Source organism: Pseudopipra pipra, chromosome 3 (assembly GCF_036250125.1).
Source record: "Pseudopipra pipra isolate bDixPip1 chromosome 3, bDixPip1.hap1, whole genome shotgun sequence".
Classification (NCBI taxonomy): domain Eukaryota; kingdom Metazoa; phylum Chordata; class Aves; order Passeriformes; family Pipridae; genus Pseudopipra; species Pseudopipra pipra.
The window spans coordinates 6,948,371-6,971,355 of record NC_087551.1 but is presented as its reverse complement, the minus strand read 5'-3'; the positions used below and the strand labels follow the sequence as shown (position 1 = coordinate 6,971,355).

Below are 22,985 nucleotides of genomic sequence, written 5' to 3'. Positions count from 1 at the left end.
TTGTAGGGAGCAAGGCAGGAGGTGTATATACAAAATAGACTCAGCTATTGAGGAAGAAACGCTTATTTCCAGAGAAAAAAAGAAAACTATTTTTAGCCCGTTTTTTTAAAATTATGTGGTAAAAATGTAACTAGGAGAGGTTATAAGATGGTAAAGCAGCACAAACTTAGAGGTTGTAGCCTCACACTTCAAGGTTAAAATTATAAATTAACAGACAAGATCCCAAAAAATATAAGTCTAGGGCTAAGACAATGACACTTAGGCACCTACAGCGTTTAACAAATCCTGTCCATCCAAAACTCCTGCTTCACTGCTCACATCTCTAAGTCACGGGAAGCCACTGTGGCAGCGATGAAAGCTACAGCAACCAAGTACTCAGTGCTATAAAGAACCAGTGTCCAAAGATGTATGCACCCTTAGTGCACCTCCAGGTTTGAAAACCTCAATGTACCACTCAAATGTCAATATATTATTTCCTTTCACTTCAAAGCTGGCAAAACCCAAAACAAACAGCATAAACTTACTCAATTCAAACCCTCAACATATCGGATTCTTGGGAAAAAAAGGCCTTCTGAATACATTGCTAGAGGAAAAATACTACTAATTATGTCCCTGTATGCAGTGCTTCTCCACTGGATGCTTTGTTCAATGTTTTCAGACAAAATACTGAATGACTCTAGCTGTCTGAAATCTGCTGGCTGTCATTGTGAGGAAACAGGCAGATTGACAGTTTAAGACATGATTATTTTATTTGTTTTGTCACTTCTTTGCTGCATTTCTCCAATCCAACACCAGGAACTATCAGCCTGCTAAGAACTCAAACCACACAAAGACAAAAACTAGAAAGGGGAGAGGTGGAGATCATTCTGCTGAAAGCATTTTTTTGTCTTGTACAAATAATCACTATCCAATGCTGCCACTGGAAGACAACCAGTCCTGTTAAAAATTCATGTATTTAGTGAGTATTTAAGGGGAAATAAACACTTAACTGTAAGCAAACCAAAAATTAATGAAAATAGAAAATACCAACCAGCAGCTCTTTACTGTAAAGTGACCCCTGGAACACCACTGACCTTTGGTGGCTGTTTCGACTAACGTTTCCTTTCCAAGAATCTCCTCATTATTACCCAAAAACCCTGACACTCAGAAACAGCTTAGGAAGAGAATAGTCTGTTGCTCTGCCAGGAAAGATTACAATGCACAGGAAATGCACAGTATGGTTTCAAACAAAGGTATTTCCCTTCAACTCTAGTGTAGCTTTTAGATACAACAATCTTCCCCCGGCTATATTGCCCTGACCTGACTTCACTGGTCTTAAGACTAAATAATAAAAGGCTTTGAGGCTCAAGCCTGTGTTTACTCTTTTCACAGTTTTGAAGTCAAAGACCATAATCTGAAACAGAAGTTTGCAAAAAAAAGAAAAAAAAGTATTTTATTCCATACCTCATTGTGATTCTTGCTTAACCATTCCTTAATAGTGTTAAGGGCAATGACAGCAGCAGGCTCATTTGGAAAACCTAAAGAAAGAAGAAATGAGAGATAAATAAATGGCATACATTTTTTAATATATAAGAAAACAAAAACCTGGACTTTTTTCCTTCCTATTTTTTGAAAGGTTTTGGAACTACAGTTGGTCAACTCCCTTCACAGATTTTTGTAAAGGTTTTAGGTAACATCAATTACTTTTTTCCCCAGCTATATAAATTGAAAATAGGCCCAGTGATGTTTTATTTGATTTATTTTTATTTTTTTTATTTAATTCTTGTTAGGAAAGCTCCACTACTCAAGAGAAGAAGAAACAATAGAGAGCTATATATGTGTCATACTAGGCAGGCAACCATATAACACATATATCACAGTAACAAATACTAGGCTTACATTTCATGGCAGGCAAGAAAAATTTAGATGTTCCTTAAGGCATAAGGGCTTTCTTAAGGCTTGCTTTCTTTAATCCATCTGTCAGCAAAACTATAGCACACTATGACCCCAATGCTACAGGCCTTACAAAGATAGAAATGCTTGAGTTGGAAATCTCTCAATTTATGACCTAAATCGTAACAAATAACTTTGGAAATTAAGGAATTCATGAAGCATAAGGGTATGAATTTAAGGCCTGATGTTGCATGATGTACTAGCAATAGTAACTCCACCCAGCATTAAACAATATCAGAAATCTTTCCAGGGATACAGACTTTTTGCTTTGATGGTCTCTATCTATCAAACCCAAAGATGTTTTCATTACTTAGGCAGCCTTAATTTAATTTTCCCTTAAAATCCTAACTTAAGGGCAGCGAATCATTTATGTGAGGATTTAAAAATAAAAACCATAAGCTCTATGAATCACTCTCAGTAGGTTAGATTAATAGAACAGGCTTTGAAAGGTGGAGCTGCAGGCACAGTGGACAAGTAAGCAACAGGGCTAGAAAGAAAAAGTCACGAAATTTGGTGTACAGCTGTGTAGATAAAGCCTTTCTTACATCACACATCACCCCCGCATCATAAACTGAAATAGACACTGCAAATATTACAATTGTCCAGCTTTTTGGCTCATAGTCTCTTTAACCTTTTTTCAGAACTTGTGTATTGCAAGATTTGAAAAAAAACCAAAACAAAACAAAGTCTCTGCACTGAGTCACATCCCCAAAACAACACTCCCTGCAACTGGACCCCAGAAGATTTGGTCCAGCAGCATGTTGCTGTTTGAAGTGACAGATGACAACCCTCCAGCAAGAACGGCAAGTAAAATAGTTAATCTTTGTGCAATACCAACATTTAGCATGTGCTTCCTCTGCACACACTTCTCAGTGAAGCAGATTTTTACATTTTTAAAAGCATTTTTACAAAGCCCACGATGGAAAATTAGCTTGGGCTGTACAAATGTTACCGTGGATATACTTCCATTGCTGCTGGGAAAATGTACTTTTGTGACATTTAATAACGCTGCTGATATCATCAAGGCATATGTCTCATGACACAAACTAATGGCCATTAACGAAACCCAAAGAAGGGACTTTCAACAGCCCCATTTTCATCCACATAAAATAAGAGACCTCTAAGCAGACTGTCTGCTCAAATTAGTAATATCCTACCTAACAAACTGGGACTTTCTCACACACAAATTCCATACCCTGAGCGTGGCAGCTCAGCCTGGACATACAATGAGCACATGCAGAGGGACAAATGCGTATTTCAGACAACTGATATACCATTGTTTATGCACTGAATGGTTTATTTTCAGAACAATTCTCCCTCCAGCAAGATTAACTTTTCAGGTTTGTTTTCTACTCCCTTGCAGCAGGGTATTTGCCCAAAACTGTGATAAAGCACTGGTGATTGTATAGAACCTCTGCATAAATTGCAAACTATTCAGAAAATGGCTGCCATACTAACCAGTCTTAAATAGAAGCTTATCTAGAAAACTGATGTTCAATTACTCCTAAGCCACCACAATGTAAAGGAAACAGTTCAGCAACCAAAATAAAGAGCCTTGAATTCTGTGTATGGTTTCAGAAAATACACTGAAATTCATAAGAGCCTTTTATGATCAGTTACCCCTCAAAAATAACAATCTAATTAGCATTTTACATGCATTTCTGCTAAGCTTAAGGAAAGGATTATCTTACTGGCTCTATGCAGAAGCAGGATGGAATTTAGCCTCCTGTTCCATACCCTGCACCAGCACAAAAGACTCTGTGTCTCTGATTCTTGACCAGAAAAACATTCTGGTTTATAGGACCGGGTTACAGGAAGATAAAGTGAGATGGGATCTTTTAAAACATGTTTTTGCATTGCTTTTATCTCTAAGCTACATTTGCCTGCCACAACATTTCTGGTCTGCTCCCATCCATGCCCCTATCCCCCCTTTCCCACTTTCCTTTCAGCAAGAAAGCAATCTCAGGGAGCACGTGGGAATCAAATTACTTGAGAGAAATGAGCTCGAGAGCCTCACAGTTAACCGACTGCTGGAGCAGCAGCTCAGGCAATTCTGGCTAAAGGCTCAATTTCACAAAAGATAAAACAGGTAAAGTAATGAGTGACACTGGCCCATGTTACTGCAGTGAGTGCTCCTCCAGCATACTGAAAAGGACACTGGCACAAAAAGGCACATATTAGCCATGAGCGGTGCCTCCACAGGACATCTCTGGGTTTATCTGGCTGGAGAAAAAGGGATGGTTTTATGTCCTGCTTCTGTGTCATGGACAGGTGCACGGTGAAGTTCTACCCACCCACAGACACAGGTCTCCAACTTGGACTGGGCTTCTACATTCTCCACTGGCACAGGAAAAATCTTGGCAACAAACCACGCCGTACCACAAAACCAGCACAGGCTGTGTCTGGCTCCTGAAGAGCTGCTCCAGCGGGTGAGAATTGTACTGCCACCCTCTGCATTTTGCAGTGCCTGCTGATCATATCTCACCAGCCATTACCAAGATCCCAACCCCTCAAGCACAGCAAATTCTGGAAGTGAGCAGCCACTGCCTCTGGTACCCTCCAGTTCAGGAGACCTCCTTTAAAGTACAGCTTTACTCCTCACAGCAGATGCCACAGTGGGTGCAAGCCTGGTAAGTCAGGAGGAACGAGGGTGTGTGGAAAGCCCTGCGTGGTTTGAAAGACATGGTGATGCCTTTAGAAAATGACTGCCAGCTTTAACACTGACTCAGGTACCAGCATCAGCCAGAAACTTCCTTTTCTCCTCTTTGCATGTTGCTTATAGACATATCAACTGCATCACTCACTCCCTAAGCTGAATGACTGTGCCTCCATACTCCAAAAACCCCATCCTACTACCATCACATAAAGTAGATTCCATCTGAACTCTACTGCTTTTGATATGTCCTTGCACAGATATTACCCACAGTGATAGCCTAGGAAAGCTCTAAGAGGCCTTCAAACTTACGAGGTTCTGGAACTCTTTCCAGGACTTTACCACCTTATTCCTGGAAATTTTAACCCTGGCCTGAGAAATGGTTGGCAAAACAAGCTTTGTGCTGTGCAAGTTCTTGCAGTCATCGTGGCCATAATTTTCCAGAGAAGGCACGATAAGACCTGGCAGAATTATTTTGATATATTTGATACAATATAAATGTGCTGTTTTAGAGGAGGAGAGTGTGGAGGAGAACTAAGACAGTAACTAGAGATACACATTGACATTCCCATTACATTTTGTATTTATTCCCTGGAAACCAACTGGTAAGAACATAAGTTCCCCTGTTTCCTCAATGTACAGAAAAAGTGCAATGAATTCCCTGTTGTTAGACAGTCTAGTGCAAATGCTCAGCCTTTTGTGCTCGGGGGATTCAGAGGAGAAACATTCACTCTATCATGAGTTTCTCTCACTCTGTGCCTAATTTGTCTGTGCAGTATCTGAAAAATGAACACAAGTAGTTCACAGAATCAGAGAATATCCTGAGTTGGAAGGGGCTCACAAGGATCATAAGAGTCCAACTCCTGGCCCCGCACAATGTTCTTCAATGAATAACAGTGCAACAAGGATTTTGTGACACAAAACCAATAGAAACACATTCCAGGAACTCCAAATCCTATGGAGATGCTGGTAGCTTTATCTGCCTCTTTTACTGTGCTCAATCCAGTGCTGCATCTTACTAAAAATGCTTAACTTACAATCAGGTAATGCCACCTCTCCATGAAAAGCCCATTAACAAAACATAGGTACTAAATAATCAACCTTTAATATGATCTAGCAGGTGATGATGGTAACAGATTATAACAGGAAGGTTATAACAGTAACAAGCAAATGTCAATCCAGAAACTCACTTCAGTAGCTGCAGGGGTGAGTGTTGTAATTTGTCAGTTTAACTGAGATGCCTAATATTTTCTGTAAATCAACTCATCCTGACAAAAAAAGAAAGGTCTGTATCATTTTTTGTTAGCACAGCCTAAGTGCTAGACAGGTTTTTATTCATTTAAAACATGCTCCTTTCTCTGTGGATTCTAAAAGGCTCATCACAGGCTTAATATTCTCATTTGCCAGTTTTAATGGTTTCATTTTGAAGAAAACCATGAAAAGAACCAAATGCACATCAACACAAATACTCATTATGTGTTTTCATATTTTCTCAGAAAAAATATCTACCCTGGCATGTTTGTGCATATATCAAGATGTAACAGTTTGCAGACTGTTCCTGTGTGCTAAAATCAACCCCGAGCCCCACTGCTTAATCAACACGACTGTTAAAGTGGAATAACTTCCACGTATTAAGTTTATAAATTTGCCAATATGTTTATTGATCTATAAATGATGCTCTTCAAATAGTAGCTTGAGTAGCTTGTCACATTTTCAAAATGTGGAACTGTACTGAAGGCTGTCTCTGCAGTCAGTATGACAGGGTATCTCCACCATGCATCAAGCACTTGCTACGTGGAATCATCAGCACCAGATGGTATGGAATATAAAGATGTTCCAAGGGAAAGAAGAAGAGGGAAAGAAGAAGGGGGAAAGAAAAGAAAAAAGGCACTAAGCATTTATTCCACCCTTGTTCTGAAACCCAGTATTACTACTGGTGCTGCAAATGCTTTCTGAATCACAGCAGACATGTAAATAAGTGTGCTTCATTATGGCCACGTGGGTTAAGGCCAGCTATTGACAACACACTGATCACAGTCCTTCAGCCTTGTGACAATGAAAGGAAACAAATGAGATGCACAGCCCAGCATGCCTGAGGTAGGGTTAACTCAATACATCCACTTGTCCTTCAGCTGTGAAATGAGCAGTATAATCTTGCAACTGATCCCATATAATCATCTTGTCAAAAGTGTATTTTAGTAGTCAAAATGAATTCACTCATGCTAGGTTGATTCCCATTACCATCGTAAATCCAGCCTGTTTGGAAGAAGAGATGGTTGTATTCTACCAACAAGCTTGTTGTGTTGCTATTCTTGAGCTTTTTTTTTTTTTTCCTCTCCCTCTCTCTCTGGGTTTTTTTTTAATAACCATAGTCATGTTGTGATTGGACAAACAACCTAAGGTGCTACCTTGATAATTTTTGTGGATAACTCATAACCGGGAAAGAAAGTGCCCGGAAAGAAGTCTAAACAGAAGAGCCATGAATCTTCTGCTAAATAACCTACCTTGCCTTATTGAACTCATTCAGCCAGAGAAAACCTTATTTGATGTCCACTCAAAAAGTAACTCTAGGAAAGACAGTGAAAGTGAGTACTGTGAAAAACCTTTCTGCTACCCTGAGAAACAAAGCTGCACCTATGCACTGTATCCTTCATGGACTGTGCTGGAGTAATTAATTACCATCAAGGGATAATGAGAAATTTTCAAAGTGCATAAACAAAACATTCTCCTGAAGAAAACATCATATGTTTCTCAATTCCTCCTATGCAAGGGACATGCCTTCACGTTCTCCTGGAGTGAAAAAATTCAGCGACAACAGAAAACTACATGCAGCTCCTGAAGAATCATTTCCAGTTGCATTCAACTGACATGACAGAGGCAGCTGGTGGAAGGTGGTTAATAAAGGAACTCAAAAGAAGCATCTAATGCAAGAAAAAGAATGCTATGACACAGTGACACAAAGCAGGTAGAGAACTGAAATAACAGAGAGCTCTTCTTTATTCACCAAAGTGCATTGGGTAATTCGGTGATCCCTGGTGAAGTCAGGGTTGGCACCAGGGCACGTGATGAACCTCACACAGGCCAATGAAACCAAGGTAAGTAGCAGGTTGAGATACACTGGTTCTCTTGACAGCAGGGTTTGCTCAGCCTTGGCCTGTCGGAAAAGGTGCCTGGTGTGTGCTCACAGCTGTGCTGGCTGACAGGGGTCTCTTGTCTGATCAGCACAGCAACTCACCTTCAGCAGCTACAACTCAGGTGCTTCTCTGTAGCTGCACATCTGGACTCAGCTCACAGCTGCATTCAACAGGGGTCAGTTACCCAAAGGTGGCTGAGATACAAGACAAACCATGTCACTGCTGTTTCTCTGAAACACATGATTTCACACCACTTTTCACTTCACACTCTGCTACATCGATATCACTGGAAAAATACTTGCCATATAATTGTGTTAAAAATGTCAGCTGAATACAGACAAACACTGTAATTATTTAAGTCATGTGAGCAGAGGTTTGCACCAACAGGTCTTAAGATTCCACTGAAGAAAAACTAGATGTCAAGTATGCTGGGTTATTTGATATGTATTAGCATTGAAGTTTTAGTGCAAATGCATTAACACTTGGACTGCTGAGGAGGAACAGAGCTTCCCTAAGAGTACCTTGCTGAAGGATTTATCATCCTGCCATTCTGCAAGAGACCTGCATGTGTGCAAGCATATCACTTTTCTGCAGCACTCAGTACATTTTTTTATTAGAAGTCAAGGTTTTGGGTTCATTTTTCCAGCATTTATGAAAGAGTAGGCTTGCAGGGGAACCACATCATGGATAAATGGATTCTCTAGCAATCTTGTAAAAAAAAAAAACATAGCAAGCAATACTCAGAGACTCTGGGAAGCAAACTGCATCATAGTGTGCTGTTTACTGCTTTGTGTGATGGAGCTTTTCTGTCTGTCAGGGAATTTCTAATGCCCATGTGGAACATTAAGGCTTCAAGCTGAGCATAGTAGGGGAAACAGCAGAAAGACACCAGCACAACACTGAAAGGGAAAAGATCTCACTGTCCTGGGAATTAGCATTCTCCTCTGGTAAGAGAAAGTACACACAATGCAAATGCAAGTGGAAGATATACTAACGCAGGTAGTTTGGCAATTATAAAATCTACCTATTAGAGCGTATATGCAATATCTGTGTAAATCACACAGCTGTTTAGACACATGTATGCAGCTGTCCTGAGCTCATCATTCTCCTTAAAACACACTCTACACCATATCCAGAAGAGCTATTCCAGAAACAAGTGTTCTACAGAGAAATGTTAATTGAAAGAGGTTTCAAAGTGTACATGAGTTCCCTAATGCAGAGTATTTCATCTTCTACTTAGCCATATATAGCAAGCAAGTTGGGTTTTTAGGGTGGCAACATAACAGAGCCAAAGTAATTTGAAACAAAGTGTAAAGCACTAGTCAACTGTGAAATCTCCCATCATACACTGAATTGCACAGCAATGGGATATTGGCTTCAGTGTAGTTACAATTCCAACAAGGTTAAACATTTATTCTACCCAGTGATTTAAATAAAAATGCCTTGTTGTTCTCGAGTGAAACAAAGTGTAGGGAATAAATCCCACCTTCCCGAAGTTCCCTGCTAATGCCACAAGAGATAAAAAACAACCCCCACACACCCACATACTCTGAATTCCACTTGAAACTGCTACTTTCTCCTAAAAAATGTGGCCCAGTGCAGTGATGCTTAACCTTCACTGACACTATCCCAGGCCCTCCTTGACACACACCGCCTCTAAGCACTGAGTGAAGATCTGCTGCTCAGCAGTGGGAATAAAGTAATGATCCTGGGCCTTGCAAAGCCTGGTTCCCTATGAAAATGTGTTTTCCTATTGATTACAGACTCTACTTGAAGGCTCGCCTAAAGCTGATATATTCTTGACGTGCCTCTCCTTGCTGAGTCTCTGATGTTTCTAATATATCTGCCACTGCAGACTGGGCAGGAGAACAAGGGGAGGAATTGCTATGAGAGGCTCTTTCTTCTTGCTGACAGGATCTTTGTGCAGGCAACAGGAGCAGGGAAAATACACTGAAGTGCAGGAGGTTGAGGTGGAGGAAGAGGAGGAGAGGGAGGGAGCACAGAATGTCTTACTGCAGGGTGGGGTTCAGGATTTTGAGGAGGGGGGCTGAATCTGACAGAGGTAATATCAGGGTAGAATAGGCAGCATATGATGACAGGAGTTACAAGAACTTGGGGATACACGAGTGTAATGGACAGGAGCCACCACAGCAAAACGAAGGGAGATGGCAGCATAAAAAGCCTGAGAAATTTCAGAGGAATCAAACCCACACAGGCAATAGAAAAAAACCACAAAGTCACATAGAGAACACAGACAGCATTGCCAGCCCAGCTCTAGCCTTTAAATCACTTCCACCATGTTCAATTGCTCTGACAGATGCAACCCAAAGACCTAGCTGGATTATCTGAAACCAACAGAGTACTTGGGGAAGGCCATCCACGTACAAGAACAAACAAAACAATCAGACATCATTTCTACTGAAGCACTGTTCTTATCTCCTCTCTGAGGGAAATCAAGGATTTCCTAGGAGCACATAAAGAAAATCAGCTGAAACAACATATATTTACTCCTTGTGAAAGGAAAAGAAAGGAAAAAAATAGGTAATAAAGATGTTCTTTTATCTTTTTTCCCAAGAGACATATGTAGGAGAAAGTTAGAGGGCAGGTTGGGTGAAAAAGCGAGATACTGTGTCTGGCATATTTAATCTACTTAGTTTAGTCTTTTTAACAAATACATTATTGATTCTTGGTTTGTGTTTATTCACACTGTGGGGTTTTTTTCCATTCTTGCCTCAGGCAGCGATAAACCACACTAAAGGGTCACACAGACCAGGAGCTATTGTATTTAGGAACTCTACAAGAGCTCAAAACTGAAATATTTCTAGCCAATCTGGAGTTCAAAAATGCCAGTACATTTGGGAGGAACAGAGAGGGGGTTGCATTTTATATTTGATGCTTAATGGCTTGTTCTTCACTGTACAGAAACACTTTATGCTGTTTGAACACCCGCTACTCGTATGCTGCTAAAACAAGCACTTGTGCAGGATGTTGGACTTGACACATCATTGCACTATCTCAACAATTTTATGCATTAATTTTTTAAGAGGAAGCATTTTTCCCTCCTTGCCTAGATGCTGCTTCATTTCTGTAGTAGTCATTCGCCTAGCAAGAGGTGAGCTCCACACATCCTTCTTTTTGTGCAGCAAGGGTCACTGTGTCTCTTATTTGATTTTATGCCACTGTATGTATCAGCAATCAGCCAGTCTACTCTACTTAACTTCATTTCAGGATCTATTGCAGCACCTTTGTCAACAAAAACTACATGGAAGCTACCAGCAGCACTTGAACCTTTCTCTCAATGCTGCAATGAAAACTCTTTTTGCTTGTTCTGAGATAACAGCGATATACACAGAAGGAGAAATGTGATTAGAAAAGGTTTCAGGATTGGATTAATGGGAAAACTGGTTTAAAGCAAGTGTAAGGAAAACTTGAAATTTAAAACTGATTGTAGCGAAGCTGCCTGGTTACAACACTTTCAGTGCTCTCAGGAAGACCTCAAATGCTTAAGAGTGTAAAATAAACCATTAATGAGTAAAATACAAAAATATTCTAATCTTTTGGAAAACCTTGACTCTCTTCCACCCCCTTTCTCTTTTTAAGGTCTCATTTACTCATGTGCTAATTATACATACCCACATTAGCACGCCCTCACTGCAGCACTTCTTTCGACTGACAATCTCCCCCAGCATCAGTTGCCTTTTAAACCCAACACTATCAGTCAATCAACAAGGTAACCCAGATCTCATCAGGTTCTTCTGCGTGTCAAAAGATCACAGTGCTAATTGTCAAACAAGTATTTATTAAAAAAACGATTTCTGCTAACAACTCTAATTTGCATTTCACTCACAATTATGCATTTACTGAGTCTTGCATACTTCAATCAAAAAGGAAATTAAATAACTAGTTAATGGCACTTCGAATCCCAGAAATTCAAATCCAGTTTAGTCTTGATGTGAACTTTAGGTCTTACTAACACTTGTTTTAAAAAGCATTTTCAACATGTATTCCAATAAGTTGTCAGTGTGTTGAGGTTTTTTAATTTATTTTTAAAGCATTACACGAGCAAACATTCTATTTTAGCAAGGAATGGGAATTCCTAATGTTTAGAAAAGTCTAACAAATGTCAACATTTCTGGTTAGACCAGCATTGGTAAATCAGGCCTTAAAGTAAAATGATTCCATTTTGTGAGATGCCACTCTTCAGGAGGAAACAAAAAACCCAAACACCCGTGTTTAAAAACCCAAACACACGTGTTTTTCAAGCAATTTGGAACAATATTCAAACTGAGATAGGAGAAAAAGTAATGACAATTACTGCAGTCAGAAGCAATGCCCAGATTTCAAACAAAGGAGCCGATGCTATGGTTGGTCAGATCAAGCAGTGAAGGATTTGGAAGACTAAGAAATTTCTTTTCTCCAACAACGCGGTACAAATCAGAAGCTGATCTGGACAATTTAAGTGTAAATTTCTTACCACCTGTCAGACAAGCAAGATTTAAAGGCTTTCACTTAAGAACCCAGGCATCTCCAACAGTAGTTTTTAAGTGCAAATTGACCTCCCACCTCAATTTCCTTGTAAATGTGGCCATGTGGCAGCAAAGGGGTGCTTTGTTCCAGTGCTTTATTAAATTTACATCACGTGTATGGTCGGCATGAGATGATCCACACTATGCTTGGGGAAAAGTACCTGTTTGAGGCAGACCTCTGTGCTCTGCTCCACAGCCAAACACAAATAATCCTCTTGGAAACACAATGTTCCAGGTAGACTAGCAGAAGGTGTATGGAAAAACATTAAATGCCTTGCACAGAGAAACCTCATTGATTATTAAGCAAGTGAGGGAAAATACCTTTAATTGGGGGATACATAAAAAGAAGGTGGGTAAATTCAAAAGAACTTGTTACATAATCAAAACTAAATGTAGGCATTAGAGTCGAGCTTAGGGAGCGGCTTTAGGCAATGTGATTTCCATTAATTTTATCAAAGGATTCCCTCTACATGTACAATTAGTCTCAAGATAGCTTGCATTATCCTGACAGCTGCACATCTCCAGATTGCAAAAAACACCACTGCAATATTGAGTCAGGCTGGGATTATTTCAGTGAATTATTGACATGCAAACACCGACCTCCACAGCACAGGGTCCCACATCTCTGGATACAGAAACCAGTAAAAAACCCCAAAACTGCATGAAGGAGGGAAAGTTAACACTGTATGGGTCAGAATCGAGAAAGGGCAAAACAGTGCCTGTGAGTGAGAGGGAAAAAAAAATGTGAAAAACAGCTCTGAGAGCTATTTATTAACTATTAAAAATACCAGTGTAAGGTATTTGGGGATACACACACACCCCAATTCTAATTAGACTTTTCCAGTTAGATTTACAAAACCAAGAGATCGTCATTCTACAAGAAACAAGGTTGATTTTTATAGATCAATTGATAAAAAAAGGACTTCCACAGCAAAGCAGGAAAACTCACAGCACTGAGGAGTCAAACCCAATGAGATCAATACCTATGCTTATTTGAATTATACATAATTATATATGAACTTTGCAAAATAATCTCATGCAAGTTGGTGCTGATGCAAATACAAGCTGCTGAATTTACAGTAACTACCTGGGGACAGAAAAAAAACAACAAAGTTTGTGGCATTACTGAATGTCTGAATATTATTATTTAAAATTATTTCAAAAAGCAAAGGTGAAGTTGCCATAAAAGTCAGTTAAGAATAAATAAAAAGAAATTATACTAGTACTGTAATAGATAATAATCAAGTCATGTTGAAATCACCCAATAACAAGCACCCAATACTTAAAAGTATTCTAGGAGTAGAGAAATAAAGTGGTGGACATCCAAATGAAAGAAAGATCTCCAAAATTCAGAAGGGTCAAAGAAGGATTTGTATTGCTTAGAAATAAGGAGATTACAATTAAACTTTGAAGACACAATTTGTACAAATAGAAAGACTAATTGCTTCAGGTTATCTGAGTTCATGCAAACACAGAAGGGAAACGAAGTCGAATTAAGAAACCCCCTCTCTGGTAGAAATTTAGAAAAAAATCCTCATACAGATTGCAAAAATAGAAAGAAGAAAAAAATGCTAAGGTTAGCAGTCAGACTAACTTTTTCAAACAATTTCAAAACTTCTTAAAACAAATTTGAAAGTTAGTGTGCAAAAACAGGGCTAAGTCAAAGGAGGAAACAATGAATGTGTGAGCTTCTGGGACATTTCTTATGTTGAAATTTTAATATGAATCTTGTTTCCTATCAGTTCCCATCAGATTCCACATCTACCTTTCTCATGTGCTGTGTATGTAAAAGTGAGATAATACCACCAGGAACACACTGAAAAAGAACTGATGCTTCAAAAGGAAGTACTTTTGAAAATCCAGTAAACAAATGAAAAAGCTCACAAATGAGTTTTAACAAAACAAGTTCAGAGCGTGGAAAAACATCACCTTCTAAATCCAGTTTTAACAAATGAAGGTGCTACTGCCATATCCCTGTCCCCCAGGAGTTACTCCACGCTGGTGGCTGAAACGGTTGTGTGGACATCCTTTGCTTTGGTCCAAACCTGTGGGATAGACTGGCTTCAACACCTTCAATCAAGATGTTTTTTTATCCAGACCCCTCCTCAGGATTGAAATGGATGAGCGAGGAGGGTGGACTTACAAACCTGAGGAAGTCATGAGTCCTGGCTTGGGGTGGCTGTGGGGTGAGCAACCTCACAGCAAGTGGAACTGGAGTAGCCAAACAGTGCTCACATAGGATTGTCTGGGTGTTTTGGTGGGGGTGGCTTTGGTGTTTTTTAATAAAGCAAAGTGTCTTTTAAACAACTGCATCCAATGTGTGTTACTGCGATGATACTGCCTGAAGTGCTGAAAATTAGACAGATAATTCAGGATTGGATTGAAGCCCATGATTATCTCCCTGTGTTTACTAAGTGGATATTTAGATTTGTTGTGAAGGAATAGGAAGAGAGTTTCATCTTCAGTCCTGACATTTTAAGGGAAGAGAGGAGTCTTATAATTTAGAGATCCACAGACATTAATGTATTTAGTAGGCAGTGACAGAAACAAGCAATAAATACAGAGTTACCTAAATAGCACAGATCGTACATTAAAAGTTACAAAATTAAGGCTACACATGAAATTCTGGCAGAACCATTTTGTTTAGTAAGTAGAAAACCAGTGAAATATGTTGACAGTAAGAGTCATAAAAACAAATAATAAAAATAAGTAGATTAAAAAAAATTGTGGAGGTAAGAGAAAATTTAAGACATCAATAATGATAAAATGTGGAGCCAAGACTGAAATATATTCAGTGCAAATATCAAGGTGACCTCTTTCTAGCAGAAAGCTTTGATACCATGAAACGTCAATGATTTGTGGAAATTGGTCTATCAAGTAAACATAATTTGTTATCAAATGCAATTTTTTTGAAGTAGATAATTTCTTGAAATCATATGTAATTTAAACTTAATATACATTTATGAACTTCAAGCCTATGTTTTATTGGCATTAGTGCTGATGGAGAAATGTTTCTATCTATTCCTTTTCAGAAAGTGTTCAGCTTACTTAAGGTCAGCATAAATGCCATGTAATCAACATGGGAAACTCAGAAGAAGGTCAATGACTAGGAAAGAGAATCTTGAAAACATGAATTAAGTTAAGAAAGGATTTGGAAGTTCACTCTTTACCACCAAATGCATCAAATTCCACAGTCAGAACATCACTGACTGCCCTTGGTGAGACAATTTTGAATATGCTGGAAATATTAAGAAACTTAAATAGCAGAGCAGTTAAACATTTTCATGCCACTTCTGCACAATTTTGAAAAATATGAACTGAAAATACATACGGGAAGTTCATAAAACCTTGTGTGTGCACATAAATTAAACAGCCAGAGATTCTTGTCAACTCAAGTTTGTCGGTTGTACATTCTCTACTTCTCCTGTCAATCAGGGTAAACACTGTCACTGCTTCTGATTACCTATAGTCAATAAAGTGGTGACAACTCATTAATCAAGCCACAAAATAGAGAGACGGGGTGTGAGGTTCCACAACATGAAATACTCATTAGGAATGACACAGAAGCATTGTCAGTATGCACCCTCATTATCTGCATCATGGCTAGCAGCCTCAATTAGAAGGGAGCTTTGAATCTCACATCTTCTTTTGGGAAGGGCCTACCATAAAGGAGTATATCATTGCTTTACTGAAAGCTAGTAAATATTAACCTACAGTGTTGACAGCAATATAAACCAGAAGATTCGTAGAGCACTGACCAGCACGGTCAGCACTTAAGTAGCATCACTGTTTTCTTCTATATTTTATTTAGTAATGTGGAAAATGCATCAACTTTTTGCTTTCTTTCTCACTTGGTAAACTAGGCCAAAAGGGACAAAAATCATCTTCTCTTAATTAAACAATGCCTGCTTAGCAGCAGAATTGTTCTTTTCTCTCATTCCTAAAGACAGAAAAAAAAACCCCCAAAAAACCAAACCCAGAAGACTACAACCAGCTACCAAATAATACAGCTCAAAATGTCTTTGGACTTACAGTAATATTCCTAATGGCACTCAGCTAAAAAATATGTTCTGGACTCCTAACAGCCTGCTATAGTGCATTTACTGCTGCAACAAAAAGAATGGTTAAAAACCTATCAGTGGCAGAATGTTTAGCACCTATTACGGACACAAGTGTAACTACCTAACAGTAATTAAGGGCATAAGAGAATGATTAATGCTCTGGAGCCATAAAGCTGCATCAGTTCAAAAGCCATTATGATTGCACTGTCTGCAGCTCACAGCCTACACTGGGCAATTTACCCTGATACACATCCTGCATAAAACCGATACTCCATTTTTTTCCAACGTTGGATAATGAGCTGGTACATAAAGCTCAAACTACACACCACACACTGGTCACCGCTGGAACAGTCGATTTAATCTCATCCTAAGGAAGTCCCCATTTCTTAATCTTAAATTCTTGATTTTCCTGTTCTGTATTTTTCTCATCAAAATGCCAAACAGTCCACACACTGTCATCTTCTCCAATTTAGAAATACGCTTTTGATCATCAAAACTGAGAAACAAGAAAATGGATGCAGAAAATACACCACTGACTGCCAGCTAGAACATTGGGCTGACATTTATACTGGCTCTTATTTAGCTCAGGGGTGTCTGAACCATGTTCTTCCCATGCAGGATCAGCATAAAATCAGTCATATTGAAAAGTACCTTCATCAATGAGCGATATGGAAATGCTACCCAATTGGACTAAGCAAACCAAAATTTATTTTTTAACAGAAACAAGTCCTAATGTGTGATGAAAGATTATATTTTCCGTATGGGATACTTTCAACTCCCTGAAAACGAAGGTTTAATGTTTGTATTCCAGAGAGCAATGAAAACAGAAGGGGACAGAAAGTCTTCCACTGCCACAGCATCACATACAGTGAATTACCACCCTTTAAATAGTATTATACATTATTTCCGTTAAAGGTTTCTTTCAAACATCACGGAGAGAAGGGAAAGAGAAAAAAAATGATATGCGACATTGTCCAAAACTAAATTGGAAAATGATAGATACAGTTTATCATCCAGTAATATATAGGAAAGTAAGCACTTCCATTCTCTCATATACAAGTAATATATTGAAAGGAATAAAAAGAGATACAAATCGTTTACAAATCAGACCTTAATGTTCTTTTTAAGGGGCTAGATACTCTTTCAAGAAAAAGTAAGATAACAAAGTCTTCCCTGCCCAAAATGAACATTTTAAGAAAGGTATGATACATTGAACCAGATTGCTCCTCTGCTGAGCTCAGTTCAGTTAGAGTCAAAGTGAATAGGGTCAATTACAAACAACTACATTTATTCCTCTCAATGCAATAGAATATTTCACAGTTAGTGCAAACCACCATAACTTCTCTGAAACCAACGTCCTCCAGCATGACTTTAGCTCTGTTTCCATTTTAGTGACCAGATGAAAGCCTAAAGTCATAGCAGTACATAGAATAAAAAACATTATTATGTAAAGAATATTATTATGAGGAGGCCAGTTAAAATAGGGTCTCATATTCCTAATATAACCCTGGAAACCACACACATGCTGCACCATTCCAAGAAGCATGTGAGAAGAAAGCTATCTAAACATCTGCCAAAAGATCTCAAGTTCTCTGCATAGCTGACAGAGTAAATCAAGTTTAGGCTGCTGTTTTTACCTTTCCATCGGAACCAACCTACATGCTGTTCCCTGGGACAGATTCAGAGTCTATCTGAAGCTATCACTGCTCAAACCTGCCAGCAATAATAAGAGAATCATAGAAAGGCCTGGGCTGGAAGGGACCTTAAATATCATCTAAGCTCCAACCCCAATCTTCGCTCTCTTGTGCAGTTACCTGTAACACATCCACCCAGACCAAGGAGCCATTTCAGTTCCTATGGGACTAGACACAAAATCACTCCTCGAACATCTTTCAGGCTGCTCTGTCTCCAGGGCAGGATCTTCTAAGCCACCACACTGTGACTCTTCCTCCCGAGGACTAATCCAGGAGATCCCCGTCCCACACCAGTGATGGACGAGGTGTCGGGACGCTCTCCATAACCTTTATTGCGCCCGCCAAACCCCATCACTGAGAGTGAACAGTTTGTTTATGGGCGGTGCAGGTGACAGGCACACCAACAAGTCCCCTCGCTCAGTCTAACGGGGTGAATTGAAGGATTAGTCTGTCACGCCGGCACAGGGCCTCATTTTTCTTCTGTGCTACGTGGGTCACCCCCTTCCCACAGCCTGTATTTGATCGTGATTAATTTGTCAAGGCTGGCTATAGCATGGAAATGAAGGAATGGATTGCCAATTACAGTTATTCTTCTCACAGAACATCCCTTGAACCGCTGCTATTTCGCAGCAGTGACAGCTCAGAAATAAACCGAACGCAGCTCTATTGAGCAGAAACCTGACCCAAAGTGTATTTGAAAGCAGAAGGTGACTCCCCCCCTGCCCAAACCAGCTCTTCAGTAAGTGGTTGACTTCTATCCTGCCTGCCTGGCAGGTACACAAAAAGCCTGTCCACATTTATTTTCTCAGTCACCTTGTTAAGATGTACTGAACTTCTGACTTAACGCTCCTCAACAAGGTGCTCATTTGTTTCTGCACGGCTCACCCTGGGTAAGCCTGGAGGGGAATTTAATATGTATACCATTACTGCCAAGTAAACAAACCCAGCAATGATCCTGCTCTGCACAGAAGCTCTGAAAAGCAATCAAAACTTTCTCCTCAATGGTACTCACAGAAAGGTAGGTTTTGACTCTTGCTGCATTTCTCTGCAGTAAACAAACCTTACATGTTCTATGTGCAATATTTCATTGATATAGGCAACTAGCTTAAGCTGAATAATCACATTCTGATAGATTAATCAAACATGAATTAATTCCACAGCAACCTGATTTTCTATTAATAATTATTAATCCAGAATTTGAGAAATAACACCTCAGTCCCAGTAACACATGCATGCAATTCATTTTATGCACTGATAAAATCACTGGCAAATTGTTCAATTTGCATAAATTCAAAGCATGTGTACAAATTTAATTTTTTACGAACTCAGAGATTACCAGTTAAAAAGAAAATCCCTTTTCCCAAAAGACAATTCAGGCCACTGTAATAGATGCTTCCTTCCATTGTTGTAATTCACTGTATTTTATACCACTGTCTTGGGCATCACATCTCCAGACAGAGGAAAGGTGAACGTTTTTCCAACAGTTGGTGGCACAAAACAGCTTTAAATGCATTCCCCAAACAAAAAGGCACAAATAATTCTCTTCCAGGCCCAAGGTGGCCTTCCATTAACCCAACCACCAGCAAGATCTGTGGTGTGCAGAACAGCAGAATACATTTTATAAACAGGATTCTGGCTTAGAAACAGATCAGTCATTCATCACACTGAATCATCTGCTATTCTCCTGCCTCAGTGGCAGTTGCCCTTTCCAATGATATATGGCACCATTCCCATCTAAAAAAGATGCAGGGAAAAGGACAACACAGTGAACGACCCTCAGAGGCAGAAACACCTTTAACTTGTCTTTCAGGTTCTTTGATGAGACTCAGAAGAGGAGGTCTATTTGGTTGATATTTTCTTTCAGTTCAGGAGAAAGTTACATTTTCACCTTTCACAGGCCACCTAAATGCCCCAGTATTCTCACACATATACTTCTTGCAAACTTCCTGGAGTGACCAAAGAATGAGGGACGATCTTGGCAATGTGAATTTAGGTATTTGGCGACTTTCTGTGTTTGTACTGGAGTACCACTAAGGGTCCCCAACACTGACAAGGATCATGACAATAGATATCATATAAATAAACAGTAAGAGACAACGTGTGCTATGGAGAATAAAAACAATCAGACAAATAAGGGCCAGCACCAAAATATTCTGTGGACCCAGCCAGATGTATCACTCTGCACTAATAATAAGGAAAGAATAAGAAAAAGAAGCTGTTTTTCTAAGGCATTTATTATCAAAAGCAGCCAAAGAACTTCAAAAAGATTGTCAACACCTTTGTGGTAAAACTATTTGATATAAGTGACACCACAAATACTATTCCTACTCAACTTTAGTGTGTCAGGGCTTTCCAAAGCTCCTTAAGGACACAGGAGCACAGACTAGTATGACCATTCTGTTCTCACAGAATGAGTTTTAAGCTGTGAGTAGGACTCAATATTAGCTGAATACACTCAGAGTCACAGAATATCTCAAGCTGGAAAGGAACCATAAGGATCATTGAGTCTGACTCTCTGGTCCTCACAGGACTACCTAAAACTAAACCTTAGGGCATCACGTTCATCAGGCTTCGTGGCAGCTTCCTTTTGTTAGCAGCTTATATTTGTAAACTCCAGATAAAATGATTGTGGGTGATGATCTAGGACTAAAAATCTTTCTCTACGTATTTTTCAGATCTTTTTCTAGCTGCTAGATTATGCAGAATGTGTGTTGTACAACTAAGATTGCAAAACTAATTATGTCAAAGTGCACAGGTAAATGAAATCACTGCTAACGTGACACACATCACCTCTAGAGCAAGTTTTCAAACCCAAGAGTAGTTTTACAGCTGTCAAGATAATATCTATTCTTCCCTAACTAGATTAATTTTATATTAAGTTCGTCCTTTCAAGGAAGCTCAGTTGCATCATGAAATTTGACTGAAACCATTAAACTAGCTGTCTGTCTTTTCACAATGTGTTTGAAACTCGGAGGCAACATACTTCAAATACACTTTCTGTAGAAGTGGGGAAAGCATAAAAAAATATTCTTCTAATGACTATGTTTTCACACTACATCTAATCACGAGTATGGCTAAAAGACACCTACAACAACACAGTGGCATCCACTAATGGATTGGGCTCCAAGTTAAGTTTCAGAGACATGCTCTTTACTGGGGGAAGGGGCAAGATTACATCAAAGAAAAAAATTTGGATAGCGATAATTGGGCCTTTTACCAAGAAATATTTTAAACTTCATGTATCATGTTAATGCAATGTCTCAAGGATAAGGTCTATATGGCTTTATTTTCTTACTTCAATTCATTTCTTAACAAATTAGCTTCAAAGAGCTTTAGCTTTTCCGGAGTGTAAAGCCACAGAACAAATACATCAGATTATCTTGTTGGCATCAGCTAGGAAAATTTATAAACGGGAATTAAGTGATTCTGTTGGTATACAACAATATAGAGTTTTAACTTTCATCACAGTAATTGAGACATTCCTAATTCTTTGAATGGAAAACCACAAATACAAAAACAAATAATATATCTGACCAGCTGAAGCCCTGTTCATATCACCAATATGCTTTCTGAATACCAGAAAACTTTTCCAACTCTTTCATGTTTTGCAGAATGGTTTGCCTGACAAAAAATAATATAAAAAGTGAAAGGAAAAAGGGGGAAAGTGTCCAAAGTGAGACGTGGTTGTGATGCCTTTGGAGATGTTACTGGCTTTTCCTCAACAGTCTGGAGACATTTATAGAGCTCATTGCAAAAGCAACTAGAGCCATGCTTGGAGCTTCAAGATGTAAGACACTATGAAAGAAGAACAAGGGAGCACAGAAACAATTGTTTCTTGCAGAGCAGAACCCAAACAGTGAGGTTAAAGAGCATAGGCAGATGTTGCAGGATTGAAGGGGACAATTAATATAGTAATATATATATAATATATATGTATGAAATATGAATATATATAAATATTATTTAAAAAGAAAAAAGCAACTACACAGACTTTCTATCTCTTCCTAAAGAGAAAATGGAAAAAGAAAGGCCATGAGGCAACTGAGTATCCAGTGCTCAACAGTCTGGGCTTTAAAAGGGAAATTTTTAAGGACGGTCACTAATCACCATTTTAATGAAGGACAGGATTTGTCCTGTAGTGTTCAGGGGAAATGCTCTTAGTTGGACCAGTCAGCGAGAACTTCAGAAGAGATAAAATTCTAGATAGTCTAACCACATTATCCATAAAATGCCAATTTCCACTGAAAAAGAGAGCTTATTAAGTCTCTCGTCTGGAATCAAGTTAGAGCTTCTCCTTGCTAAAGACATTGTATGAATGCTAATTTTAGACTGTCAAGAGCTCATTGATTTACACTTTCCTGTCATAATTTTTTTAGCATTTAAATTATGGGAAGAAACCAATTAGTATCACGGACACTACACTGTCTGAAATAAGAACACTGTTAAATAATGCATGCAACAAATTTTTATACAAGTAGTAATTAGATTTCTAGGATTACTTGAATATTATAATAGTCATTTCATAGCTGCTACTATTATTAATTTTAATAATAATCTCAGTTAACTAGTGATCAGTCCCACAAGAAGCTTCAAAGAATGAGTTCTCATATATCTTCATTTCCCTTAAATATTACATTATGCCAATTATGGAGTAAATAACAAAATGCAATTAGCTCCCCAATGGGTTACAAAAAATATCTGTTAAAACCACATGGTGTCAAAAAAGTTGATGCGTTCCGAGCTAAGGGATGAGGAGCTGCTGATCAAGTTAAAAAATTGGCTTAGTTATGAAAATCTTCTTAATGGGAACTTTCCTTATGTGACCCACTGGATTATTTTTCTTTTTCATCACAGAGAATTTATGTGATAATATCCATTTTCCTCAGTCACCTTAATTCACATCACGATATCCAAATGCTGATGATCGCGTAAAACACACCAGGCCTTTTTGATGGTTACAAGGACTCAAAGCACCAGGCTGGAGA

General features: G+C 38.9%; 1 protein-coding gene across 4 annotated transcripts in view; it reads right to left on the bottom strand.

Annotated features, from left to right (window-relative positions):
* The window catches only part of MACROD2 (mono-ADP ribosylhydrolase 2), an 841,246-nt gene that overhangs the window by 254,470 nt on the left and 563,791 nt on the right, over window positions 1-22,985 (bottom strand). For all 4 annotated transcript variants that reach the window (XM_064647572.1, XM_064647573.1, XM_064647575.1 and 1 more), the window contains one exon: window positions 1,444-1,517. In XM_064647572.1, coding sequence (XP_064503642.1) covers window positions 1,444-1,517 — 74 coding nt within the window. The remainder of the gene's footprint in view (window positions 1-1,443; window positions 1,518-22,985) is intronic.